The 27,356-nt window shown below is 39.2% G+C and overlaps 1 protein-coding gene across 1 annotated transcript in view; it reads right to left on the bottom strand.

The window, feature by feature from the left end:
- Window positions 1-27,356, bottom strand: part of SPIDR (scaffold protein involved in DNA repair) — a 211,153-nt gene that overhangs the window by 8,302 nt on the left and 175,495 nt on the right. Inside the window, exons 11-16 of the mRNA XM_082479360.1 lie at window positions 18,876-19,034; window positions 9,264-9,351; window positions 6,768-6,911; window positions 6,613-6,672; window positions 2,683-2,881; window positions 1,482-1,634 (exon numbers count right to left, since the gene is read on the bottom strand). Coding sequence (XP_082335486.1) covers window positions 1,482-1,634; window positions 2,683-2,881; window positions 6,613-6,672; window positions 6,768-6,911; window positions 9,264-9,351; window positions 18,876-19,034 — 803 coding nt within the window. The remainder of the gene's footprint in view (window positions 1-1,481; window positions 1,635-2,682; window positions 2,882-6,612; window positions 6,673-6,767; window positions 6,912-9,263; window positions 9,352-18,875; window positions 19,035-27,356) is intronic.

The raw sequence follows: 27,356 nt of genomic DNA, 5'->3' as shown, positions 1-27,356 counted from the left end.
TACAAATGTGTGGGAACATACTGATAACAGCTACCCTGGAAAAACTGCAGATGAAGCAAGACAAAGTTGTAGGATTAATTTCTCCTTTTGTCATTCTTCCATCTGTAATACAGAACAGGGAAAGCATGACATGTCCCATACGTGTAAAGCAAGTACTCGTTTACACAATAGATCACAAAGGTGTATTTTCTTTGCTCTACTGGAAAAAGAAAGGACAGAGAAATGATTGCTTTATCTTATTATGCACACTGTCAATGGGATGAAGGAAGACAGGCACTTCTCATACTTAGTTATAAAACTAAGAGTGCAGAAGTGATAACTCTTAGAGGCTTTTTTAACCTCTTGGAGAGGTTAAAAAAAAACACGCCAAAAAGCATTTCACACCCAGTGACAGAAATATCTTTCAAGTAACTCACAATATTGACGTGAGATGTATGCAACAACCAAGGCTTCGAGCGAAGCGCCTCTAGTTGTGCCTGTTTTTCATTATGCATTGGTGGAGTTCAAGATTTGTCACTGGAAGGTGCTCATTTATTAATCACAGAGGCACTGCTAACTTGCGGCTCTACCATAAGAGAAGGTATGTTTAGTAACAGCTTTGTGGGGTTTCAAAGTGCCTTTTCAGTGCATGGCGTTACAGCTGTAAGGATTCATTTGTAGCCATTATTTGCTATTTCTTTAAAGCTCATTTCAAATGCTCCAGTGAATACTTGAAGGTGTAAATGTAAAACGGTATCAAGAATTTTCTTCAAGGGCTACCGGAATCATATGAGTTAAATCAAGAAAGGCTTTAAAAGCCAAGAGTTACTGGGCTTTCAAGGACTTTTCCCTATAGGCACTCTACAGCTGGGAGGTTTAGAAGCTGGCTGGACAAAGCACTAGAAAATACACAGTAGGAAATGTTTCTGCATGATTAGGAAATGTTAGAAAATACATTGTAAGAAATCTTTCTGCATGGTTAGTGGCAGGACTGAAATATTAGACAAAGCAATGATCCAAAGTGGCTGGTGAGCAAATATTGGCCAAGTTATGCCAGATGACTATGGCTAAATATTAAATTGCCCCATTTGCAGCAAAGCTCCGGGGAAATCAGACACTAACCCCTACCATTCAGGATCTGGCTAACATATCTTATCCGTCTGCCTAGAAAATATTGGTATACCTTTCCGTTGCCAACATCAACAAAGCTGGTGTGAACAGAAGGCTCCTGAAAGAAGACGGCGAAGGAAGGAATATAATAAAAGAGATTGCGCATCAAACATTTATTCTGGGGTACGAGTGAGCGGGAGCAGAGCCTGGCCAGCAAAAGGCAAAGAGAACCCACAAAGAAGTATAAAAACTTAAATATCCCAATGACCCACAACAATACTGTGCTTTTTCACCCTCCACGCTGTTCGTTCAAGAAATCAATACGAAGACATAAAAGATTAAAGTGAGCACAAATAATTAACCACATTCGTTTCAGGAAAGGCCATACAAACCTCTTACAGCACAAATGGAGTTGGCCTGCGTTGTAGAATCCAGCTCATCGAGTCTGACAGGGCCAGTCAGCTCACTGAGGTCAGCACCGGCAGCCGAGTACAAAAGAGGCTTTTGTAATAAGAGAACAGTACGTTCAACACAAATAATCCTACCTGCCAACAAAGACATTTCAACTCAGTACAGTAACAAGGAAAAAGGTGACCATGTTAATTGTCATGGCCAATAAAGACAACGATCTCGGCCAGCTACTAAACAGACGGATAGACTCCGTCAGGTTTTCTCAATGACAAAATATTTTGCTTTCAGCGATACATGCATCATGCTCTCGTTACACTCCACAACTCCCAAGGAAAAAAGATGCTTTAAAATTTCAAACATGGCAGAAGATTCCACCCGGACTGCATTGCACCATGCTCCCTGCAAACATAACGTTAGCATCTCTTCCCTGGTAATAGGCTTGGGCACCCTTGGTCTTAATTTGCTTCAAAGATTACAAAGAGTAGGTGCACGCAACGCTTTATTCTCCAGAGCAGGGATTTCTGCTTCAGGACACACAGCCATCTACACGGGTTGGTGCTTCCAGTCCACTTATATTTCGGAAGTGACTGAGGGTGTGAGATGTGAACTACCCACGCAGGCACCATACAGAACCCTACCTGAACCTCAAAAAAGGGAGACTAAAAATGAATGTAAAGTGAACTACCATCATTACATGATTTGTATGGTGGCAAAGGTCCACAGCTAAGATGGCATAGGAAAGTTTGTAAAATTTCTGTATCTAGCGACACGCAAGTCTCTTTTGCTCCTTTTAGAGGTCAATAACACAAGTTTCTCCAAGAATATCCAAACAAATGAAACTAAGTTCCTTAATATTTTTGAGTCTTCTGTCAGCTAGCAAATTTGATTGACACTGGTCATTAGATTCAACAGTCATCAGGGAAGACAGACAGTAATATTGATGGACATACAGCAAGATCATTGAATTTCTCATTTACTTTGGAGATCAAGACAAAAATATAAAAAAGAAAGCTTACAGAAAAGCTCTAATTACAACCTCTTTCAAATTTCTCATCCCAAACTTGCAAAGTCTCATCTTCATCTGAGAATGAAAGTCTCTGTAGGTCATATATTGCAGTGTCAGAGATTAGGGTGCTATTTCAGTTTGATTCCAACTGCTTCAAAACCATGTGTAAAGCTTACCACTTCCCCACAGCGCATCCTTGAAGAAGACGAGTTGCGAGGCAACACTGAGGGTTTCTGTGATTTCCGTACTGAGAACAAACGATGCAGCGACCGACACAGCAACAACTTTTGGAGTGACATGAACCACATTTTGCAATGTGGAGTCAGTCACAAACAACCAAATTTCTCTTTGACTTACAGGAACACTGTGTTTTGTCTACAATTTCCAAAAAAAAAAAAAAAAAGATACAAACTGGAATGCAGTTGTTAATTTTTAGCAGAAGGAAAGACTAAAACATCCTCATATTTAGATACCTAATAAAACTTACAGAAATTACTACATTTAGTACAGGATAATGAATCAAAGCTTTATTGGAATTTTTCATTACTCCTTACTGCAGACACAAACTTCGCTACCTTAAATTAACTTTCTGAGGTTGACCCACTGGAATCTTGGCTTTACCTCTGTCAACTATCATGCTTCATCACACATAACTCACTTGGACTGCACTACCAATTAAAAAATTTATTTTATCAAAAATATTATATGTTATATATATTATATATTTTATATATATCACATATTTATATCAGGTATATCTGATATATACAAAAAAAGTTAGCTGGCTGTTTTTATGAACAAAGACATGTATAATTTTTGTCTTTAAAAAACCAGAAAGGCTAATGCTACTAGCAATATTATTCCCATGTGAGCAAATTTTCCAGGTACTGTTATCTGAGTCCCAAAAGCACCGGTCCTTGGCTAATAGCTACGGTTCAGTCCTTGGCTAATAGCTACTGCAAGTTACAAAGCTGGAGGTTTTTTTTTTTTTTTCTGTTGAACAAACATCTCTAAATATTTGAATGATGCACAGAAATAGGAAAGTGGATAACTCATAAATAAGAGAAAAAGAAAACTGCAATGACAATGTAAGTTTTCTGCCTAAGACAGCTATTAAAATACTATGGTGTGACTAAATTAAGGTCTGTGACAACTACTGATGTCACAACCAAAATATCTACATTTCATGTCAGCTTTTATATCTGAAAATAAGTATCACAAAAGCAGCAGTGTTTTTAAAATCTTTCACACTGGGATGATGAACAAGACAGACTAGACAGACATTGCATACACATCAGTGCTTATTGCAGGGTCTCTAACAAAATCAGATGGGTTACAATTTGACGATTCATGCTTTTCTTCTTTGTTTTTTAACACAGATTTTATAATACCTGCGTGTGTGCGTGAATTTTCCCATGCTTTAGAAAAAATGGGTTTAATAACAAAGCGTATTTCACATTTACCAGTCCAAGCAACTTGTAAAATTTTAAGATTCTGATATTTTAAAAATATTTAACTAAGATTAAATTACTTTCTTAATTTAAAAAGTTTTTGCTACTATTTTTAATTAGTCTGCCAATTTAAAATTCATACAATTAAATGAAAATGAAATAATACAATGATTGGAGAGACACATATCACGTTAAGTATTTTATTCTTGAAGTTGCATGTCTGTAGCATAAGGCAATGCAACGAGAACCCCAACTTTTTGACTACGGTTGAATTCAAACCTTGAAACCATTAGTTACACTTTAAATGAGCTTTTTGTTCATGCTAGCAGCTCTTAGAGCAAATGCAGTAATTGTAAATAATGACTGGGAAAATTCATAACTCGGATATTGAGGTTATGCCTTAATACAATATATGCTGCCTGTTGCATTGATGTCGTTTCCTTGCCTTGTAACTACATACATTTGAGTACCTCCTCTGTGCCGATAGCATTAGGACAGCTTCAAAGAAAGAATTTTTACAGCTGTCCCATGAGAATTAATAACACATTAAAAGCTGGCTTTCAGAAGAACCATCCAAAAAAAGTAAATAATAATAACAGCAAAAATCACAAGTTAGTATAAAATCATCATCTTGCTATGTGTGACAATTTGTTCTGAACAGAGAGGACACAACAGACAAATAGCAGCAGGATTGAGTTACAAGGAAGGACAGCTCCTTAACCACAGATGGAATATATTTCCTCATATTCCTTCTGTACCACAGTACAGATTCTGAGTAATAATAAAAGCATATTTCCATTCCTCCTTCACACAAACGAAGTATCTCAGAATATTGTGGCTACATAGAATAGATACTGGTTTTTAAAATACATTTGAATTAGCTCATGTAGCACATTATCTAATCATAATCTGCAAAATGAACCAAACCATAGTCCCTTCCTCACTTACTACGACGTGACGATTTTGCATGTGAAGGATATGTCCTCTTGGCAAAGGCAACTGCAGTAAACAAGCTGCTGTTCGTGACCTTCTGGGAGGATTAGGCAAGCAATACACTAACAGCAGGTTACAGGGATTAGGCAAGCAATACACTAACACCTTTACATTCCTAGAGCAGTTATCCAGAAGCATTATCCAGCAGTTAACCAGAAGTTATGCAGAAGAAGAGCATCTTCTATTGCTTTTCCAACACTACTTTCAAAAAATTTATGAGCACTCGTGTTGTTCACTTAGGAAAATCTAGTGCTTACAGTTCAGTAAGTGAATCACAGAACGGTGGGGGTTGGAAGGCACCTCTGGAGATCATCTAGTCCAACCCCCCTGCCAGAGCAGGTAAATAGCCATTAAAAATACAGCTAACAAACCTCCCAGTAGCAAGAGGAAATCATAGACCTTTTTTTTCTGCTAGACAAGCTTCCATTCTTCAAAACCACATCTGGTCCTGCATGCTTCATCTTTACTCTTAACTTAGTGATGAAGTGCTTCTACACAAGAATACTGATGACCCACAGCATCTCAGATGTAGACACTCCCGAATACAAAAATACTTGGCTAGGATACCACTAGTCTGTAATTTTATTTTATTTTTTAATAGAACAGGTTTCTTGGAAATAAAAGTTTGCGCATGTATGTGTCCATCTTTCTGTTAGCAGCCAAAAGATGCCATCAAGCTAGTCCTAATTTCACGTTTGCAAATGCTCTGTTAAATTCTCGCTTAGCGTGGAAAAAACACAAGTGACTTCCCTCATCTCAGAAGTTAAAAGTACTTCCTGACTAAAAATCAAATCATAACTCATTGGCTTTTTAAGCAAAAGGGCAAGACCTAAATTAAATTTATGCCTCACACTGGTGGGAAGCATCTCCAGCTATTTTGCTGGCCGTTCTGGAATTTCTTTGTCTTTGGTTCATATGCTTTGATTCACACTTTGTTTCTTGTGGGGCTGATGGACAATTGCAAATTATTCTCCACCAGAATTCAGTGCTGGCTGTACTGAGGATCCAGTCGCCAGGAAAAAATAAATAAATCAGCAACAAAAAATTCCTTTAACTACTGAGGGAGTGAGCAGCATTTTGAAAGAAAATTGTAGCGTCGTTCAGAAACAAATAAATAAAACATAATTACAAGCTTTCCAACATAGTATGGATGGCAGATGTATTTACCTAAGAGTTCCTCCTTTCTCCTAACTGGACCATAAAAGCCAAATTTGCCTGAGGGGCTTCTATTGAAGTCAACAAAAATAGTCCGCACACTTGCATGCAAAGAGCAAAACTGTATTTTTACATAACCATCATCTGTTAAATTCTATCCCCAGACACTCAACTGCCTGGGAACTTTTCGCTACGTATCTAAGGATAGCATTTAGCTACAAACCGAGTCTCAACGAACTTCCTGCAAGCTCCCTCACCAGGGTGAAATACTACCTCTGGTTAGATAGCAATCGGTTCAGAAATAATTCACTTTCCAGGCTGGATGGCATTCAAACTGAAGACGCAGTTCGTTTTACCCGTTCACAAACATTTTAGACCTGATGATAATTCTGCTCATACAACTCTTGAAGGTAACCCTAGGAAGGTTTTGGCGTTTAGCCCAAGACAAGACAAATACTGGCTTCTTCACATAAAGATGCTGAATTCATTGCTAAGTGGAGAGATTACCTGCAGCCTTAGATACAGCACTCGCGCCCAAAAGCTACAACGTTCATTACAACCACCGATCTGAAAATAGGTACAAAAACAGGGAATGAGACAAACGCGATACCAGAAATCCAGTGGTACAAAGTATTTGTTATCCGAGTTGTAAAGCAGATTACCTGAAGAATTTCCTTTAGACCGTGAACAGCTGGTGGCTGGTACAAATTAGAAACCTGTTCTTCCTCATCCACTTCCATACGCACTTCACCAGACTGAACAGTAAGAATATAACAGAAGCTGGGAGGAGGAAGATTACTTGTCATCTATTAAAAAGTAAGGAAAAGAAATGTGACCTTAAACACGGCACTTTAATATGGCCAGTTGGGTTTTATAATAATAGCCAACACGAACCACACAATTTACATTTTAAGAGGCATGGGAAAACAAGATTATATGGTTAATAACAACAACTCTCTGAAGTAGAAGTTGAGTTAATAAACTGACATTCACAAGTTATAAGTGAAATCAGCTTTTGCGTATCATTCTTTCCATAATCTGACATTGGTCCTCATCACAAAAAAATCTCGTGATTTGGCACACTTGGCAAACACTGCGACTAGTTTAAGGCGCTTGTTGTTATTTATGCATTTTTTTATTACCTGGTAGGCGTGCATTGATTCTTCTTTTTTTTTTTTTTTTTTTCTAACATCCGTAACTTTTCTGATATATGGGGACTTTCGCATGTGGGTGGGTTTTTGTGATAGTAAACAGCTGACAAACTTTTAAAGATGCCAAATTAAATCCAGGACAGCACAAGGAGATAATGAAGAACAGGAATGCAACAGCTAAAAGAACTGCTCTCTTTGTGCTATGCCAGATTTTTCTTTCCCCCTTAAAACGTACCATGACGTAACAACTTTATCAATCACCACTTAAAGAAGCCCCAAACTAGAAAGGCTTCTCAGGAAAAAAAAGACAATGCTAGAAAGTAATTTTTATTGCGGATATGGTAAAATATTCTTCTAGCGAAGTTTGTTGTTAATAAAGCATTTCATTTAATAAAAGAAATATGAATCTATTAAAGACAGCTGCCCACCCATTAAAAAAATCTGCATAAGGAGAAAAAAAAGCAAAAGACATCAACTCAAATTCTGTTTTCGTCTGACAGCACTAAGGAGGGTATTTGAATGTACATATGGCTCAAAAGAAAACGATTCCACAGATCTCTTCCCAACAGTATTATCTGCGTGCTGGCAATATTATTTAGGCACCTATGTGTAAAACTGCTTCCATAAAACTGTGCATAAAACTATATTGTTTGTATCAACAGAAGCGTATCTCAACTGAAAAAACTCCACTCAGACAAAAACCTGCAGCAGCAGGCTGCAAGTCTTGATCCTCTGGGGAATGAATTAGTATTTTAAACCCATGACAGAAGTGTAAATTGCATGATTATGGAAAGTTTCCTCCATTTTTAGACTGCTAATAAAATAGAAAAAATGAAGAACAACTGAGAGTCAGAACTATGCTAAACAACATTGAAGAGCTTTGCTCCATCCATGGATATTCCCGTTCTGTTGTCCACAGTATTTTAATGCACAAAACAATCCATCCCTCTAAGACTTCCAAAATGTCTAGGTGAAAAGCAGAGTCAAGGAGAGAACAGCCGCTTCACTCAGTTTCAGTCTTGGTTTTATATATAACCAAGGTCTGAACTTCTTATTCTTCAACATAAACCCCTGCACAACGCAAAGAACGCTCTCCACTGCAGAGAAAAGATTCTCAGACTTTAGAAATAACTAGTAATATCCACTTTTAATGTCCCCTGGTTTTTGGAAGTTGTTTATTTTCACCTTTTTCTTCTTTTCTAGAATTTGCATCCTGATTGATTCCCCTAGGCTCTAACACAAATTTTTAATACCACAAACTTCTTCCCCAAAGAACAGCTATAGAAGAAGAGCAGGACAGCACAAGCACTTGGTTACCCAGAAGCTTCTCAAATGATCTCGTATTACTAAAATGACACTTGTTATGACAGAACTCCTTTTCAAATACAAAAGCTAATTAAAGGGAAATTAAAGATGCAATTTTAGATTTGCAAATGTATAGTAACATACTTTACATCCATTTTAATACCTCCCCACCCCCTGTAATCGCAGAAACATTCACTGCTTTTTAGTAGATTTGGTTTGTGTTCATCCTTTAACTGTCTTCACCTGAGACAAATATCAGTCAAAATCATCCTAACTAGTAAGCGACCTGATTCCAGCAGTCAGTCTGTCTCACAAAAGTTAATCTTCAGAAAAGTGCTTTTGAATCTAAGACTGAAAAGTGCTTCAAAGAATGAGTTAGTATCCTCTTGTATAGGTTTCTCCGCTGTCTCCATGCTATCTACTATCTCTTTCCTCCTGCAAGGAGAGGAATAATCTATCTGGACATCCTACCATTCTAACTCCAGAGGATTAAAAAGGGGCTAATTGCATAATTTTGGAAAGATGCTGCTGATCCAGAGGGCTTCAGGTTAGCCTAGGAGGTTGCCAGAACCAGTAACACAAAACTCAGTAGCTAAAGAGAGGGAGAGAAAGAATACGATTCCCAAAGTAAACATGATTACACTACCAGCAAAAATAGTAGTTGTGAGTGAAAAAATACATCTCCATAATAACAAGACTTACCATTTCAGAGTCTTGACTTTGTCCAGGAACTTTTACAGGCACTACTGGAGGCCACAGACTGTCTATCAGACTAAAAAGTCCTAATGCCCTTCAAAAAGACCAATAAAATCAGGTTTAAAATGCTTTCCACTGTTATATGTTATATTAAAAAGATTCATTAAGAAATATAATTTAAACCATTGCATGATTATGAAAACAATTTTAAATCATATTTGTTTTCTGGAAGCTGGGTTTGATTTGGTCTAATTAAATCTCCATCATTGCTGCTGCAGGGTGGAGAGGGAGGGAAGAGATGTATCACATTCAGTGACAAGCAAGTCGTATTTAATCCTTTGCCACAAACAGCCTGCTACATGATAAAATTCAGGGGAACTGGGGTAAATGCTAGTTTGGGAAGGACCCAGATACCAGTACAACTTCTTTTATAAAAAAGCTTGTAACTATTTTAACTGACAGATTAAAAAAAAAAATAATAATTTTGCTCCTAACATTTTCATGTCTAGCTTTTCTCTAACAGCTGATTGCAACTGCTTTCAGGAAAGTCAGCAAATTATCAGATATGGAGAAACAGGCAAAATTTTGTTATCTTAAGTACGTGTGCAGAGGACCGTCTCCTTCCTACACAGCGGCTCATTTAGTGATGGGTTTTATTTATTTATTTTGCAAGTTTCCCACTTTTCATTTAGAAGCAAATATAAAATTGACAGCCTGGCATATTAAGGTAAAGCGCTGCAGACTCTTTAGCTTTCGCATGCAAAGCCGTACAGTGGCTGCCTCGTCAGTTGATCGGGCATCCCTGCGGGACAGGCAGGAACATCTGAGGGAGAGGCCAAGAAAACAGCTGAGGGAGGGGGAATAGCTACAGAGAACCAAGGTGAAGAGGCATGCGTTTTTCAGTTAAAGCTCTCAGTTATCTTGTCCACGTTCTCTGTTCTGTGTAGTTGAAGCGCAGAGATCGGGATTTTAATCCCACACTGCCTCCAAGAACGAGTTGCCTGTTCCTCCAATTAAGAAGGCCGCTATTTCTGGAACAGCTCGAAAAATGAAGTCCAAAGCATGCTAAAAGTAATATTAGCTTCTAAACTCAACTGTTTAGAAGAAGGAAAAGGCATACGGGCTGAAGGTCATTGCAATATGCTGCTTCTCTTCAAGGGGTCACAGAAACTCTCCCTTAAAGTTCTGCTTTTAGCTCACTTCTGCTTAAGCTTATTTATTTCTGTATTTCCCTAGTCCTTCTCCGGATCCTTAAGTGCTTAGACGTTGGGTGTCTACAGGCAGTGAATTTCTTCCCATGTTTTTTCATAAAGCACCACGTATCATCTATGATTCCATGTTAATAGTGATGCCTCTGCACCAGCACTGTAAGAAGTTCTATGGACGTAAATCTCAGAATGGACCTCGTGGGATAAAGCTTGTGGTTCACAATTCAGGTAACAAGCTGGCAGATTAAAAAGATGATGTTGCTATGTGTAGTCGTGTTCTCCACACTAATGAACAGACCAGAAACACAAATGTGTTGCTTTTTTTACAGAGATGAACTTCCTGACTTATAGGGCATCATTGCTGTGTCTGTAAAAGGAGAAGGCTGAGCTCAGAGGCTGTTTTTTTTCTGTTGTTTTGCGATTTGTTTTTAACAGTGAGAACATTACAACATACAAACCAGCACTTCTTGGGTATCAAAGAGACTTTACAGCAAATTGACCACTTCTGGAATCCTGGCTCAGGGTGACATTTTCTGTCCTGTATCGTACAGAACTCTCTACAGTCACAGCAGGGCCAATGCCCAGTGGAACAAACTGGTGTTGCTGACTGGGACCTGAAAAAGGAGAGCTACAAAAAGAGAGCAAAGCCTTCCGTACAGTTACAGGCAGTTACACAAGTGGCCTTCCTCACACAACGCGCAGCACGAGGGCAAGGGCAGAGCACGGATATGAACGTACCACAAACTCTGTGCGTGTGTATTTAACACCTTATAGCAAAAAAGCTGTGTTGCTGCAGTGCAGGTATAATCACATCGCCACACAGACTGTGCATTGATCCCTCATCTGCATGTTTAAGATTGCACAAGGGACGTTAAGTTGTCCCTTCTTCTTCTTTAGCTCTCTTCCAGCTTGCTACCCATATCAGAATATCTAAGATGTATGGTACATGTTCTTCAATTACTTGTGGCCTTTTGGAGAAGGTCATCTACTGCTTGAACTAGGAGCACTTAATTATTAGTAAATGACAGTATTTGTTTGCAAACAGGCAGAGGAGCAGCATTGTGTAGAGTGTCTCTTGAACATCTCGGCTCTATCCTTTTCTTTGAGACCAGCCAGGCAAAGGACAGGGACATTTGCCACCCAAAGGATTTGCAAGTTCCAAATCACATCCTGCCGGGATCCTTCTCTGCCAAAGGGGATGTTCTCTCCTGGAGCTGTCACTGATGTGCCAGGGACTGTATCAGTCAGTGTCCCTAGTGAGGAGCTCTTCTCTTGCCCTACCCACTTATATGTCTCCAAGAAATTTAACTCTCTCCTTACATTTATGGTTTTTGACTTAGCAGAAGGAGGAATGAGGGGGGCAACGACAGTGGAGAAATGGCAGGACACGGTGTCCTACTCTAGAAAATCACAATCCTCACAGAAAGAATAAAATTCATTCTCTTTCTTGGCCAAGCAACACAAATCCCACTTCAATCTGACTTGAACAATGGGTGTATTTTATCCAGTATGTGTATCCTTCTTCAGCTATAGAGTCAGGACAAGAGATGAACAGCTGGCTCTGTGCTACAGTCAAGTGACATGCATGGTTACCCCCTATGTGCACAAAGAGCCTTTCCGGCTACAGAAGACAAAATAAAAAATTTAAAATTTTGCTATGTGAGTGTAATTACTAGTCATCATTTTAAAAAAAAAAAAAAATTATCACAAAAGGACAGACTTCTAAAAAAGAAAAAGTACAGTAAGAAGTGGCAAGAAACAGGCTCAAGGATAAGAAAAAAGAACATGTAAAGTATTTTGAATTTTTTTATTATTATTATTATTTCAGAGACAAGGACTCTATCGTAATATTCTATAACTTTTCTTCAAAAAAAGATAAAAAGACTGAATCCATACCAGGAGGACAGAAATCATCTATTGGATTCTAAATGACAGATTCTACCCCTACTTCCCATGCTAAACTGAAATCTATGTTTGGTAAAAACTGTTTTGTCAAACACTAAATATGCAGATGTCCACTGTTTATTACCAACATAGCAAGGCCACCAGTAACTCTAATGGAGTATTATATTATAGACTTCCATAGAAGTATGGACTTACAACAGGCAGTCCTCTACATACAGATACTCTTCTCTTCTGTAAAGCCACATCTTCAAGCTTCGCTTATATATAATGATACTTTTATATAAGATTTTATACTCTTAAATAGGCCAAATGAATGGCTGAGAAAATGCAAAATACACATGCAGCACGTGCAGAAATTAATCCTGACCTATTTAACAAATTGTCTTAACTACCCCACAGAAAAATAATTGGAAGATAGCACATGATACTAATAAAATAGCATTTACTTCTCCCTCCCCACAATTCTTGCCACAGATGATGACTGTGCTGCCCCATAAAGAAGAAGCTGCTTTCATTTGCTCACTTAACCACCTTTCTTCTCAGTTTTACAGCTCAGCAGGAGACAGAAGTCACCTTCTGCTTCTAACCTTCCTGGCTTGTTTAGTCCTTCACTGCAAAGTTAAATGGCATACATTCATACGTACGTGCATGCATGCATACAAATGTTTGCTCTATGATTTTTGATAAAAGCAAACAAATTAAAGAGAAAAGCCATTGTAATTATATTTAGACCCAGCAAAGTGATAAACTGGTATCTACAGTCTCAGTACATCTACACTCATCCTACAGAAATTTCATTCATTTCACACTACAAGCTATACTACAAAAATCAAACTTCAAATTTTGATTTTTCAAAACTGTACTTCACTGACTCTGATCTGTCAACGTATTTCATAACTTGATAAGAAGATTTTGTTTATTCCTCTCACAAGCCTGAAGTTCCATCTACTGTTCTGGTCCAAGAACTTTGCGTGTGACATGCCTGATTCAACTTTTAACATTACAACTTACAGTTTAGGGGATTTTTCAGTTTTAATAATCATACTACAGGTTCACAGGAAAACTACTACGGGGAGAAAGTATCAGCCATATCAAAGAAAGTAGAAGGAAAACAGTGGCCACAACTAGGAAAAGAAGAATGACTACCTAAGGTTTATGATAAGGGACAGGAAGAAAGATGCTAAGATTCTCCTCCAACGTCTTCCACAGCTTTGCTCTGGGGACTCACGACTTGGCACTTCTCTGTTTCCTCCTCTCCTAGTCTCCCAATTTTAGTCTGAAATGAAACAGTTTCCTTTTGGTAGTATCAGCCTCATTTATTAAGAACTCAAAAAGAAAGCAATTCCTGGGCCTCTGCGAAACATCTCCTTGCTCAAAACTAAAAAGAAATTCAGTAATAATCACCTAGACTGTATAAGCTCCAACTATCAAAAGACAAGCGATCCAAAGATAAAACTGGTCCTGTAGGCTAGCTCTCCCTTTAATTGATCTATTAAGATCTTGCGGTGCAACACCATATTTTCTCAGACTCGAGTAATAAAAGCAACGAAATGATAAAGTAAAAATCTCAGCGTACTAAAACAGCATGTCAGTCAAAATACAAACAGGGAGGAAGTGTTGCCGGCTTTTTTTTCCCTAAGTTTTGTTTAGAGATATGAAATTATTTTGTTGAATCATTTATTTACATAATTTAATATCTCAATTTTCTATAGTACATTAGGAGTTACACATCCTACATTAGAACACTGAAATTATAATATAAAAGTACTTTTGATTCAATATGGATATGCCTAAGTTATTCTCCAATGCTGGTTACTAAACAGACTCATGACAGAAGCACTGAAGATATAAGCAGCAGCCCGTGCTTGTTAAAGAGCAGAAAACTCAGGAAACAAAGCTAATTTCTGATACGTAAGCAGTCATCAAAAATAATAAAAAAGTAATGCAAATATTCAAAACTTTAATGCCATTGCTTAAATTATGCTTTAAATGGAGCTTGACTTTTAACCACAGCAATTACCGAAGTGTTTCAGGACCTCAAAACCTCAGAGACGTGGGTAGCTCTTTTAGATGGAAGTCTTCTTGGAGGAAGGAAAACCAAAGGAAGGAAGTTATGACTTCCTTGCTCTGCGGGGGGTTCTTACTATTACATTTCCTGTCAACGTCTAGCAGTTGAAACACTTTCTCCTACAGCAGTTAGCGGTGGTCCTCTCTTCTGAGAGTAAAGCAAAAAGAAAAGCATACAGTGAAGAGTAGAGGAAAAAAGAGAGAGATAGAGGCCAGAGAAGCATGGGACTTAATAGAAAGAAATAAAGAAGAAAACCCTCCAGCGCAGTAGTGACCAATGCGACAGACTGGGACAAATACAAGGAGGTTTCACATTTCAGTGCCTAACATTTGAAAGTTTAAAATGACAAACAACAGAAGCCAATTCTATTTGAAAACGCAATAATTTCTCAGAGAAACGTAACGCCGTTTGATCAACTCAATAGTCAGAGTCTACTTATTTTAGAGGAAAATACAACAAATAGTACAGCAAACTATTATAGAACAACCTGCCACGAATTAAAGGTTTTGATCTATCCTTCAAAGTATTTTACCCTATCCAACTTAAGTGTGGATTTTAGCACTATCCATGCAACAGTTGCATCTTCTTTTGAAACTTGTTACTTGTTAAGCATTTTCAATTTAGGGACGTAATTGGTATTGACATCCTGCATTAATTATGTATTATCTTAAAGCATTTCTCCCCCCCCCCCCCCCCGCCTTTCAAATTGGTGTCTTTTTTCTATACTGCTGAATAGAAATTCCTCATATTTTTACCGTATAAGAAAACATAAAGAGAAGAAGGAGGTAGGTCTGCTACACTCAGCAGTAAAACGACATAGTGCTTGGCAAATCAGGTGAAAAGACACAAATTGTCAAAATCCAAATTATTATTCTGTGTGGAACTCCAGTCAGGGCTAAAAACATAACATTAATATTTTTGTCGATAAAGACAGATCTCTAACTACAAATTTTATCCCAGTTCATTGAAATTAATTTCTGGTAGGAAGCAACAGACTATGACAACTTATAGGTTATTTCTTCCTGAGGCATTTTAGTGAGTGCTCAGTCCCTGCATCTAATCGCATCCATCTAGTTACTGGTTATACCGGACATACCCGAAACATGCCTGGGATCTATTAAAACAGGGGGGTTACGTTAGTTGTACTGCATGCAGATTCTTAACCAAAATTCCCGCCTCTAGCAGTACACCACCGAAATCTCACTTCCTCTTTCTCAAGGGGCTAAATTTGTAAGACTGACGTATGAGGTGCTGGGAGGACAGAAGAGAGAACATACACCTCTAAGGAGCCAACGCCACCAGCGGCAGACCAATGAACATTTTTCAGTCTTCTCTCTTTAAACCACCATGTCTTTCTTTTCCGCTGATACTAAGCGTGCGGTTCAGGGAACACTTGTAGGAAAGGTTAGGAGACAAGTATAAATGAGAGGGTGAAGAGAAAAGGTGTCAAGAGACAGACACCGAACCACATACGCACTGTTAGTTCAGCTGCTACGATACGGGTTCCTGCCTTATTCAACAGCCTTGTGAACAGACTAGAGGCACTGCTGGAAATAAGAGACTGAACAAGCCATGGCAACTTTGCCCATCTGTCTTACAGGATTGCCAGAAAGTGGACTGCAAAGGGAAACACCAGTTCCTCTACCGGACTACAAAGGGAAGGATTTTTTGCAGGGATGGTTTTGGGGAGTATGTTTTACGTGGGGTGTGGGACTTGTTCTGAAAGCCACCTAAATCAATGATGCACCTTCAAACGACCTAGTACTAGACCCTAGTACTTGTGAAAGCATATGGGTATTCAAAAACAATATTCAACATTAGCAGTGTTTCTCTCAATGTAAGATTACTACAATTCTGTTTTTTCACAGGGTTGATCTTGGTAAAGACAGGACATGGTTGTGTAAGTTCTTACCCCACTATTCTTCTGGAACACAGGGGTTTTCTTATTGGGAGAAGCAATGGGTTTTGTTTATTTAGCACATGTTACAGTACAGGTCCATTCCAAAGATCAAGTCAGGTTTACAGCCAGGTTTTTGCCTGGATGTAAAATACCCTTCTTTATAGGTTTTTAGTCCTTGAAATGCAACTTCAGCTTATGACAGTGATTTTAAAATTGCATTTAGTGGAATGATGTTAAATAGTACTTTAAATTAAATGCTTGATGATGAGGACGGATGACAGCCTGAAAAAAATTTTTAACGGTAATAGTGGTCCATTGATGCAAAAAACTTGAGAACCTCTTGTATCTGTTAAATGAAAATCTCCTCTCTCTCACCGAGGGACTGAGGAAGCACTCTGTCTCCATAAGAGAGATTACAATTCATGTGACTGTGGGACTACATGTGAATATGGGATCTTATTAGCCCTTCCTGGCTTCCTCCAGGTCATGTGCTTCAAAGGCACGAAAAAAAAAAAAAAGTCATTACTTTTCCCTCATATTTCCTCCATTTTATTCCCTTTAATCCATTTTAAAAGCCACTGTTAGACTCCAGGAAACAAACAGTTTAAAAGCCATCTCCTTCCAAAAAGTAATTGGTGTTCTCAAAAAAAAAACCCCAACCAGGCAGTATGTATTTCTTGCAGGGCAGACCACATAGTTCTTATTCACTCATGTGCTGCACGCCAAGGTTGGGCACTCACAGGCATATCCCATCATGTGCTTGGATATACCACTGCCTCTGGAAACCCATTTATCCAGTGGCAATGAGTTCTACAGTCTAATTATGCTCTGTGTGAATAAGTACTCCCTTATACTCCTTTCAGCTATGGCTTTACTGTGGTTTCCATCACACCTAGAATGACACAAAACGTGTCCCAACACTTAAAAGTAATAACAAGTTATAAAGCAGAACTTAGGCTAAAACAATTATGAAAAATATAAATCCCCGAACAATACCCCCACCCACCCATCTTGTACAATGAAATCACGTTTTAACCACTGCCCTGTCCCTGAAGCTACACTGGCCTTTTTCTTTTAATGTTTCCTAGCAGGGTTACCACCAGCACAGCTCCAACTGAGCCACCAGCATTTTCAGCAGTGTGTCTTCTAATCGTCCTCAGAATAGCCAGAAGTAAGTTACTGCTGCTTTGAAACACAATTTACATTAGAAAAAGTCTGTCTCTTATTAGGCAGAGTACTGGAAACACCAGCAGCCAGTTGTAAAACTTCATTTGTATCCAGAATTCCAAGGCCATTATTTAATTTGTTTGGAAAAAATGCAACTTGAAAAAAAAGCCAGCAAAATAATTAAATAAGAAGACGTGTTTGTTATTAAAGATCCATAAAAATGCAAGTAGGCTTGAAATCCAAAGGATCTGAAAATTAACACTGCAAGTACATAAAAAGAAAAGCACACTGAATAGTGCTGGCTGGAAAACAACAATTCCATTTTGCTAAACATTTCAAGGCTTTGAAATTTGTTTTTGTTCCAATATGAAACAAAAATGAGACTTTCTGAAAGTTTTCATGAAATGAGAAGGAGAGAGAGACTATTCGCTCCCTCTGGACCTGAAAAAAACTTCCCAACAAAATTGTCTCCAAAATAGATAATGTTTCCACGAAACATTCTGGTTTTGATGAAACAGCATTTTTCAACAGGAAAAAAAGTGTCAGCAGAAATATCATAGCCATTCTAATACCAAAGGCTTATCTAGATCGGATGTTTGTACGAATAAATTATGTTGAGAGTTGAGAGTCTAATTACATTTGTATAGGTCCCCATCGGAACACCATATCACTTTCCTTAGAAACTCTTACTCCATAAGATAATTGATATATTTAAAGGTTTTTTTTCTTGATTAAAGATATTTTATTTTATTCAAAGAAAGTAAAAGGAATCACAGAATAAGCAAAATCTGAGAGATACCATAAGTCAATTTGTTACTTTTCTGGGGCGATTTTTGTATAAACCTGTGGACATTCTTATTCCAAAATAAGAATGGCTTTACTATTTGTAAGATTATTTTTTTTAAAGAAACTTAAACTCTGCTTCCAAAACCATATAGACTTAACTGAATTAAGCTATATATACTAAGGGAAAGTCTGTGTTTGAACCTTCAACCCAGACCGGGCAGCACTGTAGATAAATACACTGTAATAAACAGTTCTGCAATGAAAGGGAGGTGAACTAATGTTTTCAAGCCTTTGAATCTACTGAAGAGGAAGAAAACACTCATGTTTTGTGAAATATTGCATACAGTAATTGTTCTCTATCCCTTGCTCAGTTAAGTGGGTATTTGTGTGTCAGCTTATTTCTGCTCATTTTGGAGTACAATTGGCTCAAGTACTCGTGGGTGCCCCAAAAACGGCAATGAGGGCATTTAATTGAACACAGCCCAATCCAGTTGTTCCAAAGAATATTGATCACAGACATAAATAAAAAGGCGGATCATCTCTGCCTGCCACAGCATGCAGTACGTTCTCCCACGAATTCTCACCTTCCTCTTGTGGTTCTTTGCAAAATTTTCATTCCAGCTAGGCAGCAGAATTTTCCTTCCCATCTCCTGCAATACCGCTCAATGTCATCTGCAGAACTCACGGACTGCAACTGCACTTCACTGAACATACCATAGGCATCCTGGACCAGGAGGCATAACCTGCAAAACATTCCCGTGTTACTCATTGACTCCTGTTCCTAACAAACTAGTTAGCACATTTCTGAAAATCACATTACCAGCTTCAAAACAGGGCTTGTCCGCTACAACATCTGGAGAATCCCTACCAAATAATGAACGCCCGTACCAATAAGCAAACCCGCTATCGTTAAAGGTTTTCTCGTGTATATTTGCAGAAGCTAAAAGGGCCGTGAAATAGAGGAGCGTGACTGAAAAAAAGGACAAAGGGCTTGCACGGGGGATAGTGCACTATGTGGTTTGTGTACCTATAAAGAAAGAAGGCTGAGTTTTTGCCTACCTTGAGGTGCATTCTGCAGTGCAGACAGAGCAATGATGCAAACATATACATGCGTGTGTAAATATAAAAATTCTGCTTAGAAGTAAACAAAGCAACATATTTCACAAGTAATAATCCCCAACATTGAAACTGGCAAAGCAAGCATTACATTTTCTGCAACTCTTTTAAAAAAGAGTCGTGAGAATGCAACGAATGAAATGTTCACTTTTTTTAAAAAAACCCCAACCAAACAAAAATCCAACATGAAACTACAGATTACTACTTTTAATACTGGGTATGAAGAAGCCCAGAGGAACTATTTTAAGGAGGTAATTAAAGAACCTGCTAAACAAACAATTCCATTAAAGTAATCTATGGAAGTAGGGGCTGTAGGGCTGGGAAGTATTGCTTAACCAACTTGCTGGCATTTGGAGAAGATATTACTGTCATAGCAGATAAGGCAAAATCAGTGGATGTCATACGTTTAGATAGTCAAAAATGCATTTCACAAGATTCTGCACCCGAGATGAGCAGCCACGATAGCATGAGTCATGCAGTGCTGGAGGAAGGAGGTTGCTGGCTACAAGATTGGTTTAATTGCCCCAGAAAGAGACAGTTAAGCGTGGAAACTTTTCAAAGGGAGACAATAATTACCTTTGAGGGTAGCACACACATCTGTATTTCTAAATAAAACTCAGGGGTGCAGTAGGCAGCAGAACTCAGCTCGTCTCAAAGGTACATGCCAAAACTACCTTCTCCAGAGCAGTACCGTTGCTCACAGCGAGCCAGCTCCAACTGCTTTTGGAGCACGTAATATAATATATTACATGCATCCTGAAAGTATTCAACAGTAGTCATTATATCTTTATAAAACACATTTTAAATGAAATGAGGTCCTACATTTCTCTACATTTCTCTGGAAGAAATCCATGTATTTCTTTGCAGGGAAGCTTAGGCACATTGGAAGATCATTGATCATGAATCACAGTTTCCTTGTTCATTATGAACCGTCTTAACTTCGGCTTACACCCGTGCAAGGGCTGTATTCGACACAGGGTAAAACTTGAAAGCCTTTCAGACATCAGCAGCTGTGCAATCACCAGCTGAGAGTCCTCATTTTTCAGATTCTGGTGCTGTTTCTGAGGAACGGTAGGACTGAACACAAATGAAGGCCCCCATATTCTCCTGTTAGCTCTGTCTGCAAGGGTCCCACACAAACAGAGTCTTCACCAAGCAAAGAAAGCTTAGGTACAATTCTTCCCAGGGTTAAGTCATCCTTTGGAGCCATGAAACACTGCTTCTACCCCGAGCGGCGACAAATAAGAGGAAACCAAACACTGTTGTGATGTGTAGGCTGGAAGGATAGGTATCCTCACCTCTGGGATGAGTGGTGTTCCCAGCCTAGAAAGCAGGTGACTCTTAACAATATAAATCTGTGTCTTCAACAGCTTTATCACTCTTTTCATTTTCTGTGTAAAACAATCTGTGAGATCCCTTCTGGATTCGTACCACAAGATCATCTCCAACTCAACAGAACAAAGACTGATGTGCTATGAACATGACAGCCCAGAAGCAAAAAAAACTATGGTTGCCTGCCACTTTCCATGTTAGGACCTTGCAGTCAGTTAAAAACTCTCCCAAGTTTTAACTGATTGGACTGAAACTCCTCATGCTATTGTTTTGTTTGGAAAAAAACAGAGCTAATACGCTCCGGACATTTCTGAAAATCAGATTGAGGGGAACAGGAAAAACAAAGCAAACAGTTTTGCCTATGTTAACAAAACATTCAGTGACTGTTAATTGTGAAAAATTAGGGCTTCGTATCTTGGAGCAAGCAAGGGCCAACTGAGTTAGCGTCTCAGATCTGATCAGTTCAGCAGTCTCTTAACTGATCACTGGGATTTCTCATATCTTTAGTGAGACACAACTGAACACAAGTAAGTCTCAGACTGGCTGGCACCAGGCTCGTATTAAGTCCTCTGGGACATGTTAATTGCCCAAATAAAATTAGCTTGGTTGGTGCCGAAGACATCAGTCACTAAAAGCGCATTTTCCCAGTCCTTTTAAGCCTGGGAGTCTCGACTCCCCGCATCCCTGGCCGCATATTTCCATCCCTTTGTGGCGGCAGCATAAATGGCTAGGATAGGAAACTGATCTGACCAAAAACCCACTGTAGCCAAATAATCATCATCAGATCAGCTCCTTGAAAATTAACTTTGTAGAAGTTCACTCCTATTTGCATGGAGAACTGCTTCTAGACAAGGATGTGTTTCCCAGGCAGGATTAGGAGGCTGAAGCTCCCACTCCAGTGTACACTCCAGTGTATGCACCACAACATCCCAGGTCATATGACGGGAGAACGGTCATGATATGACCAAGCTCGACATACAGAAGTAAAGAACTGTGTAACTTGAGACATCTCACTAATGTTCCCATCGACACTAGTAACGCGTTCATGATTATTGCCACCATGAAGAAACACAAAGCAGCAGAACCTCTTGCACCAGACCCCACGTACTTTTGCTCTATTAGGACCGTACACGTGAGCAAACATCCACTATACTACACTTGTTCTAACAGCATCCAAAAGCTACCTTTTAGGACTTCTCTGCAGTATGCATTTAAAATAAAACGTATATATTCACAAACTTGGAAGACACAATGTCACAAATGACCTTCAGGTGCCCAATTTCAGACTAAAAGATGAGGCACATCCTAAACTAACACTTGTGAAGGGAACTTCACACACACGTTCCCTCCTTCAGCACACTTTTAAAACAGCATGAATGAAACGATGACAAAAACTTGAAATATTCTCAACATCATTTGATCTGTCTCACTGATTAACTAGGTAATGCTATAGGTATTTAACGACGAGTGACAACCGATTTTCCTACTTAATGACTACAATGACATCAGCTGAATCAATCCCACAACAGACTCAGCAATGCATTCAGAGAACTATTCTCATGTTCTCTGAAACCGGTTCAATTCTGTTCTGTTTTTATGGATTTTGCGCACGCTGTTAGCAGAGGCTGTTGATTCACAGCCTTAACTTCCTCACCAGCACTGTTTTTTTTCCTTGATTTCACTTTGCTCCCAGAAAAGTGCATTTGTATTATTTTCCCATGTTTACAGTGTTGCTCTCATATTGCAGCAAATGTTCTTGCAAATTAAGTTTTCGCAGCAAGTCTAACACTGTGATTAAAGTAACAGTTTGTCCCATGATTTTTCCCCCCTTTGAAGCTTATTACCAGGATGAAACCCCACATCTAAATTATGAGACAAGTTGCAAATCCAAAATGAGTATCTGCCCCCAGGTATTCAGCATTTAGGTTTTGTTTATAGCTACCACAAATACTTTTTTTCCATCAAATGTGTCATTTGTACTGAATTAGTTATTCAGCTAAAATATACCTTTACCAATGCCTTGTCAGTATGCATATAGTAATGAACTGTTGAAAAAAAGAAGGGGAACATCTCCATTTTTATCAGCATCGCTCATGTATGGAGGAAATGAGGGTGATCTTTATTTTAGGGACAATAGGAGGCAAGCCGGCATATGACCTGAATTTAAAATACCGTTTTGGAAACTGGATTTTCTCATGCAAAGGAGGAGAGAATTCACTCCAGGAGCGAGGGGTGGAAAGAAAGCCAGTAGAGGAGTGAGTGTGGGAGATGCAGACTAAGGAAAAGGTGAAGTATGACTCATTGGTAATAACAAAGGGGGCGAAGATAGGGAATGATAAGAAGTGAGGCAGAGATTAGCCTTTTTTTTTATTCCCCCTTTTTTTTTTTTTTTTTTTTTTTTTGGGTAAAGTAATGACACAGTAAGTCTCATGTGAAAAGCTTGGGAAGATTTTGCTAATGTGCTAATAGCCGGGAGCAAGGATGGGGGCTGGGGAAAGATGAGACTGATTACTCTGCATTATTTCTATGACTGTGCTGATCTTCAGGACAAAATGTCTTGCAGTAGAAATCTGGAGAGGATTACAGGATTGCTCTGCCGTGCCCTTCTCCTAGTTAGTCACTCCTCACGGGTAAAGGGTAAAAACCCGTCTTTTACTATTATTTTTTTATGCATGAAAAAATCCCATCTCTCCATACTGCTGTCTTGTATCAGGCAGCTGACTTTCTGGAGAGGTAACAGCGACAAAAGCCTTCTTCAGCTTTGGTGACCTCCCGCCTCCTCAGCGGCTAGTGGAAAAGAATAAGAAAAAAAAAAAATTTGCCAGCGGAGACGATGAGAGCGTACGGAGGCCAGAACTGACCAATGACACGGGGATTGCCTTTAGTGAGTCTTGCGAAAACAAGCAGCAGAAATTTGTCATGAACAGATCTTAACTAACAAATAATTGTTTTACCCTAGGGTAGGAGGACAACCATGTGGCCCAGAGCAGCTTTTCTGGAGCAAGACAGCCAGGCAAATGCTGCCACCTTCACAGCGCTCAGCAGGGATCTCATTAGTTACTCCTTCTTTGGAAGGGAGGGAAAGGGGGGAATGGGGAAAATGCCTGAAAACCAATTGAATTGTATTAGCTCTGATATTTGCTCATTCTTTATCTTAACCATCCAAGAGACAGCTGCTGCTTTGTTTGTCAGAAGGACGTCTTATCTCGTTGAGGTGCGGTACTAGCAGAGGCATAAAGCACACGTACATAAACACACATAAACAAAACCCCCCTCTCCCTTAATCACCAGAGGCACAACACTACCTACACAACTCCAATTCAGCAACTTGTCTGGTCAAGTCTCAAGGTGGAGCTGATTAACTCCTGCTACTATGGCTCAGATTCAAATTGTAACCTGCAGGACACCACCCTACCAGGATTTAATTTATCCCTACCTTACGCACTCCTTGCGTTCACCATACCCCTATTATCTCTGAAAAATCAAAGCTCAAGGCGCAGGTCTAAATGCACAAGGGCAACCACCCATCTCCCCCACCCCCTTGTGACACCAGCAGGATTTTCCTATTAAAAGCACCTTATTCACCAGATCACAAACTGTTTCACGTTCCCATTTGAAAAGTACATAGCTGCAGTAGCCTTCTTTAGGGAGACACAAGGTTCAGAGTTTTCTGCTTAAAATCCATGCCATTTGCTGTCCCTAAATAGTACAGAGCAGCAACAACTATGGATTGAACAACACAAATAAAAATGAATGATGATGATGACTAGCCCCTTCTACGCATAGGTAGCAGAGGTACACAGGTTAAGAGGAAAACACAAGCGCCGCTGCTTCCAGTTTATACGGGGAATGTCAAGCTCAAAGAAGAATGTTGATGACAACTCCCTGTAACTATAGACATTTCCATCACCCAGGCTGGTGCTCTGGTTTGAAGCACTGAGACGACCAAAATGGCAATTTAAATTAATTAAATTAAATTTAATTCAAATTAAACTGCTGATGTGTGTTTTATTTGTGTGCAGAATTTTAGTCAAAAGTAAACAAAACATTTAAAACCTTAAAAAGACTTTCCTGACATCCACGCAAACACAATATGGAGCCTAAGCTACAATTTAAAACAGCCCCAGAGTTGCATTTGAGAAATATTTTCAGTATCAGCCAATAGCTTCACTTATCTCAGATTCATAAACGACTGTTGAAGTTGTTCAATGTTAATAGTTTAAATCCAAAGTAATTATGCCATGCAAATAAAAAATTGTAGCGAAGGCTGGTTTGGAAGACAGAGAAAGCTAAAGAAAAATAACTTCCCGAGTACTGCCTAAAAGTTTGTACAAAGGTTCAGTCTCAAGAAAGCAGTAAGGCCTTCCTCCCTCCAGATCCCCCAGGCATCTCCCCTGTACAACAACACTACACTGCACGTAATTTATGGTCCTTCTGCTAAGATCCATTCCATACGGCTTGTTACATACATGAAAACAATTTTGGGTGGTAACAAAAACGCAAGCACATCAGATCATCCCAGCTTGTTTTGGACTTACTGTGCTGTTAATTGTAGTTGGTAAAAAACATAATGATGCACAGACTTCTCAGGTTCCTCAGCGTACCATTACTTCAGCATGGAATCCCATTACGATCCCTTGGTTATTTCAGTATACAATTCAGAGAAAATACTATTTTCCCGTATGTCATGATTTACGAATCAAGAGTAAAACCGTACATTCAAGAAACTTACAGGCTCAGCCGAAAACTGCAAGTCTCTCTTATGGATAATCTCCAATAGAAAAATCATGTTCCAAATATAACGTGTAATTACCACCCAGCCATTTAAAGTACTTATCTATGAATCTGAGGAGGGGTTCTTTGTTTATTTTTTTAATCTTAAGACTTTGTAATTATTGTTTTGGCATCCAAGAATTCCAACAGTCGGTGAGGTGTTGCCAAAAGATCTTCTCTTGCAAGGTGCTCAGCACCCTCCTTTCCAAGAAAATCAGCATTCAATTGCTGGTTCTGGCAACATTTCACATCATCTTTGCCGCGCTATATTTCCTCCACGCCTCAGTTCCTTATACGTGAAAATCAGAATAAAAGTCCTGTCTTCAAAGGGTGATCTGAAAGCACCAGCTGAGCAACACGGTGGGATCTAGGAGGGCAGGTCCACAAAGTCTATTCTGTGTGCTAGATCCCATTTGGGTTGGGGGAGGAGGCTGGATATAAGTATGTATATATATGTAGAGAGAGGGCTTCCTTGTGGTATCAACCCATTTCTTCCGCGCTACATGGCTTAGAGAACTCTCAGCTCCCCCCCGCAAAACCCACGGCCAGCGCTTTACAGAATTACAGCATCTGGAGTGAAGCAACGATATTGTAGCAGCGGTACTGGGGCCGCTTATCTTTCAAGACCGTATCGTTTGTGGATTCACCAGATTTACTTCTGAACCACACAGACCATGAATGGGATCCTAGAAGATTTTATTTTTAAAATAAAAACAAAACCCCCCAAACCAACATGAAGTGAGTTTAAAAAAAAAAAAAAGAAGAACTGCCCTTTTCAGCAGGCACAGAACATCTCAAAACACATTCTTGGTAGGACAGCATTGCACATGTGCTTCCCCAGCGCATGTGAAAGGTAAATGAAATACAATAACACTGCAGGATTTCTTACAGAGCTGCGTCTGTATTCAATAAGACATTCTGCTGTTTCAGTGCCACATCATCCCACCGAACTAGCACAAAAGTATAATCTGCACTGAAACAAAACGCAGAGTAAAGAGCAAAGAAGAAAAGCAGAAGCGAAACCACGTTGGGGCTCCTTCCCTGGCAGAAAGGCGCTTTTCCACTCTTTCTCGCCGGGTCTGCTGTTTCTGTTTTTCACTCACGCTGTTTTTCTTTACTCTGCTGTAGCGGCTGCCCCTCCTAGGTGTGTTTCTAAATGAGGGAGAGGGAGCGCGTTTGTGTGTGCGTGTCGCGTGTTTACAAGAGTTATGGCAGCAGTTCTCAGCAGTCCACCGAGAGTTCTAGGAAACGGCCCCTGTTATTTTATTCTGGGTCAATGTCAGCTCATGTCAGGCAGTAAAGATCACACAGGACAGCTCGCTCCATCTCGCAGCGCTGGCCGGAGGCCTCAATGGGAGAGGGAAAGGGAGCGAGCTGCGAGTGGGCGGAGAGCCTTCCCAGCACTCTACCAACCACCGCACGAGGAATTATGATAAACACCACTCTGGAAACCAGATACAACAGTACATTGTGTTCTTCTTCGGAAAAACAACCAGACTTCGGCTCACTTAAAGTAAACAGTTAATCCTGTTTATCTTTTTTTTTTTCTTTCTTTCTTTCTTGATGAGTTGTTAACAGAACAATCTCTTCTGCAAAGCAAATAAGAGATCCGTCCCTTAAATTCGTACTGATTTTCTCTTCCTTCAAGAAAAAAAAAAATCAATTCGATATGTAAACTTTCTACTATCGGCAAACAGTGTGGAATAACAATCTTTCTTGGCTTAAACTGACTTAACAAGGCGATGCCAAAACTGAATGAAACCTTTCCCTCACTTACATATTTTATTTTGGAAAACCGAAGTCCCAAACAGAGTGTTCTATTCATCCCTTTTAACTATTCCTTT

Source organism: Vanellus vanellus (assembly GCF_965231255.1).
Source record: "Vanellus vanellus genome assembly, chromosome: 2".
NCBI classification, from domain to species: Eukaryota; Metazoa; Chordata; class Aves; order Charadriiformes; family Charadriidae; genus Vanellus; species Vanellus vanellus.
This window is presented reverse-complemented; position numbering and strand designations above follow the sequence as displayed.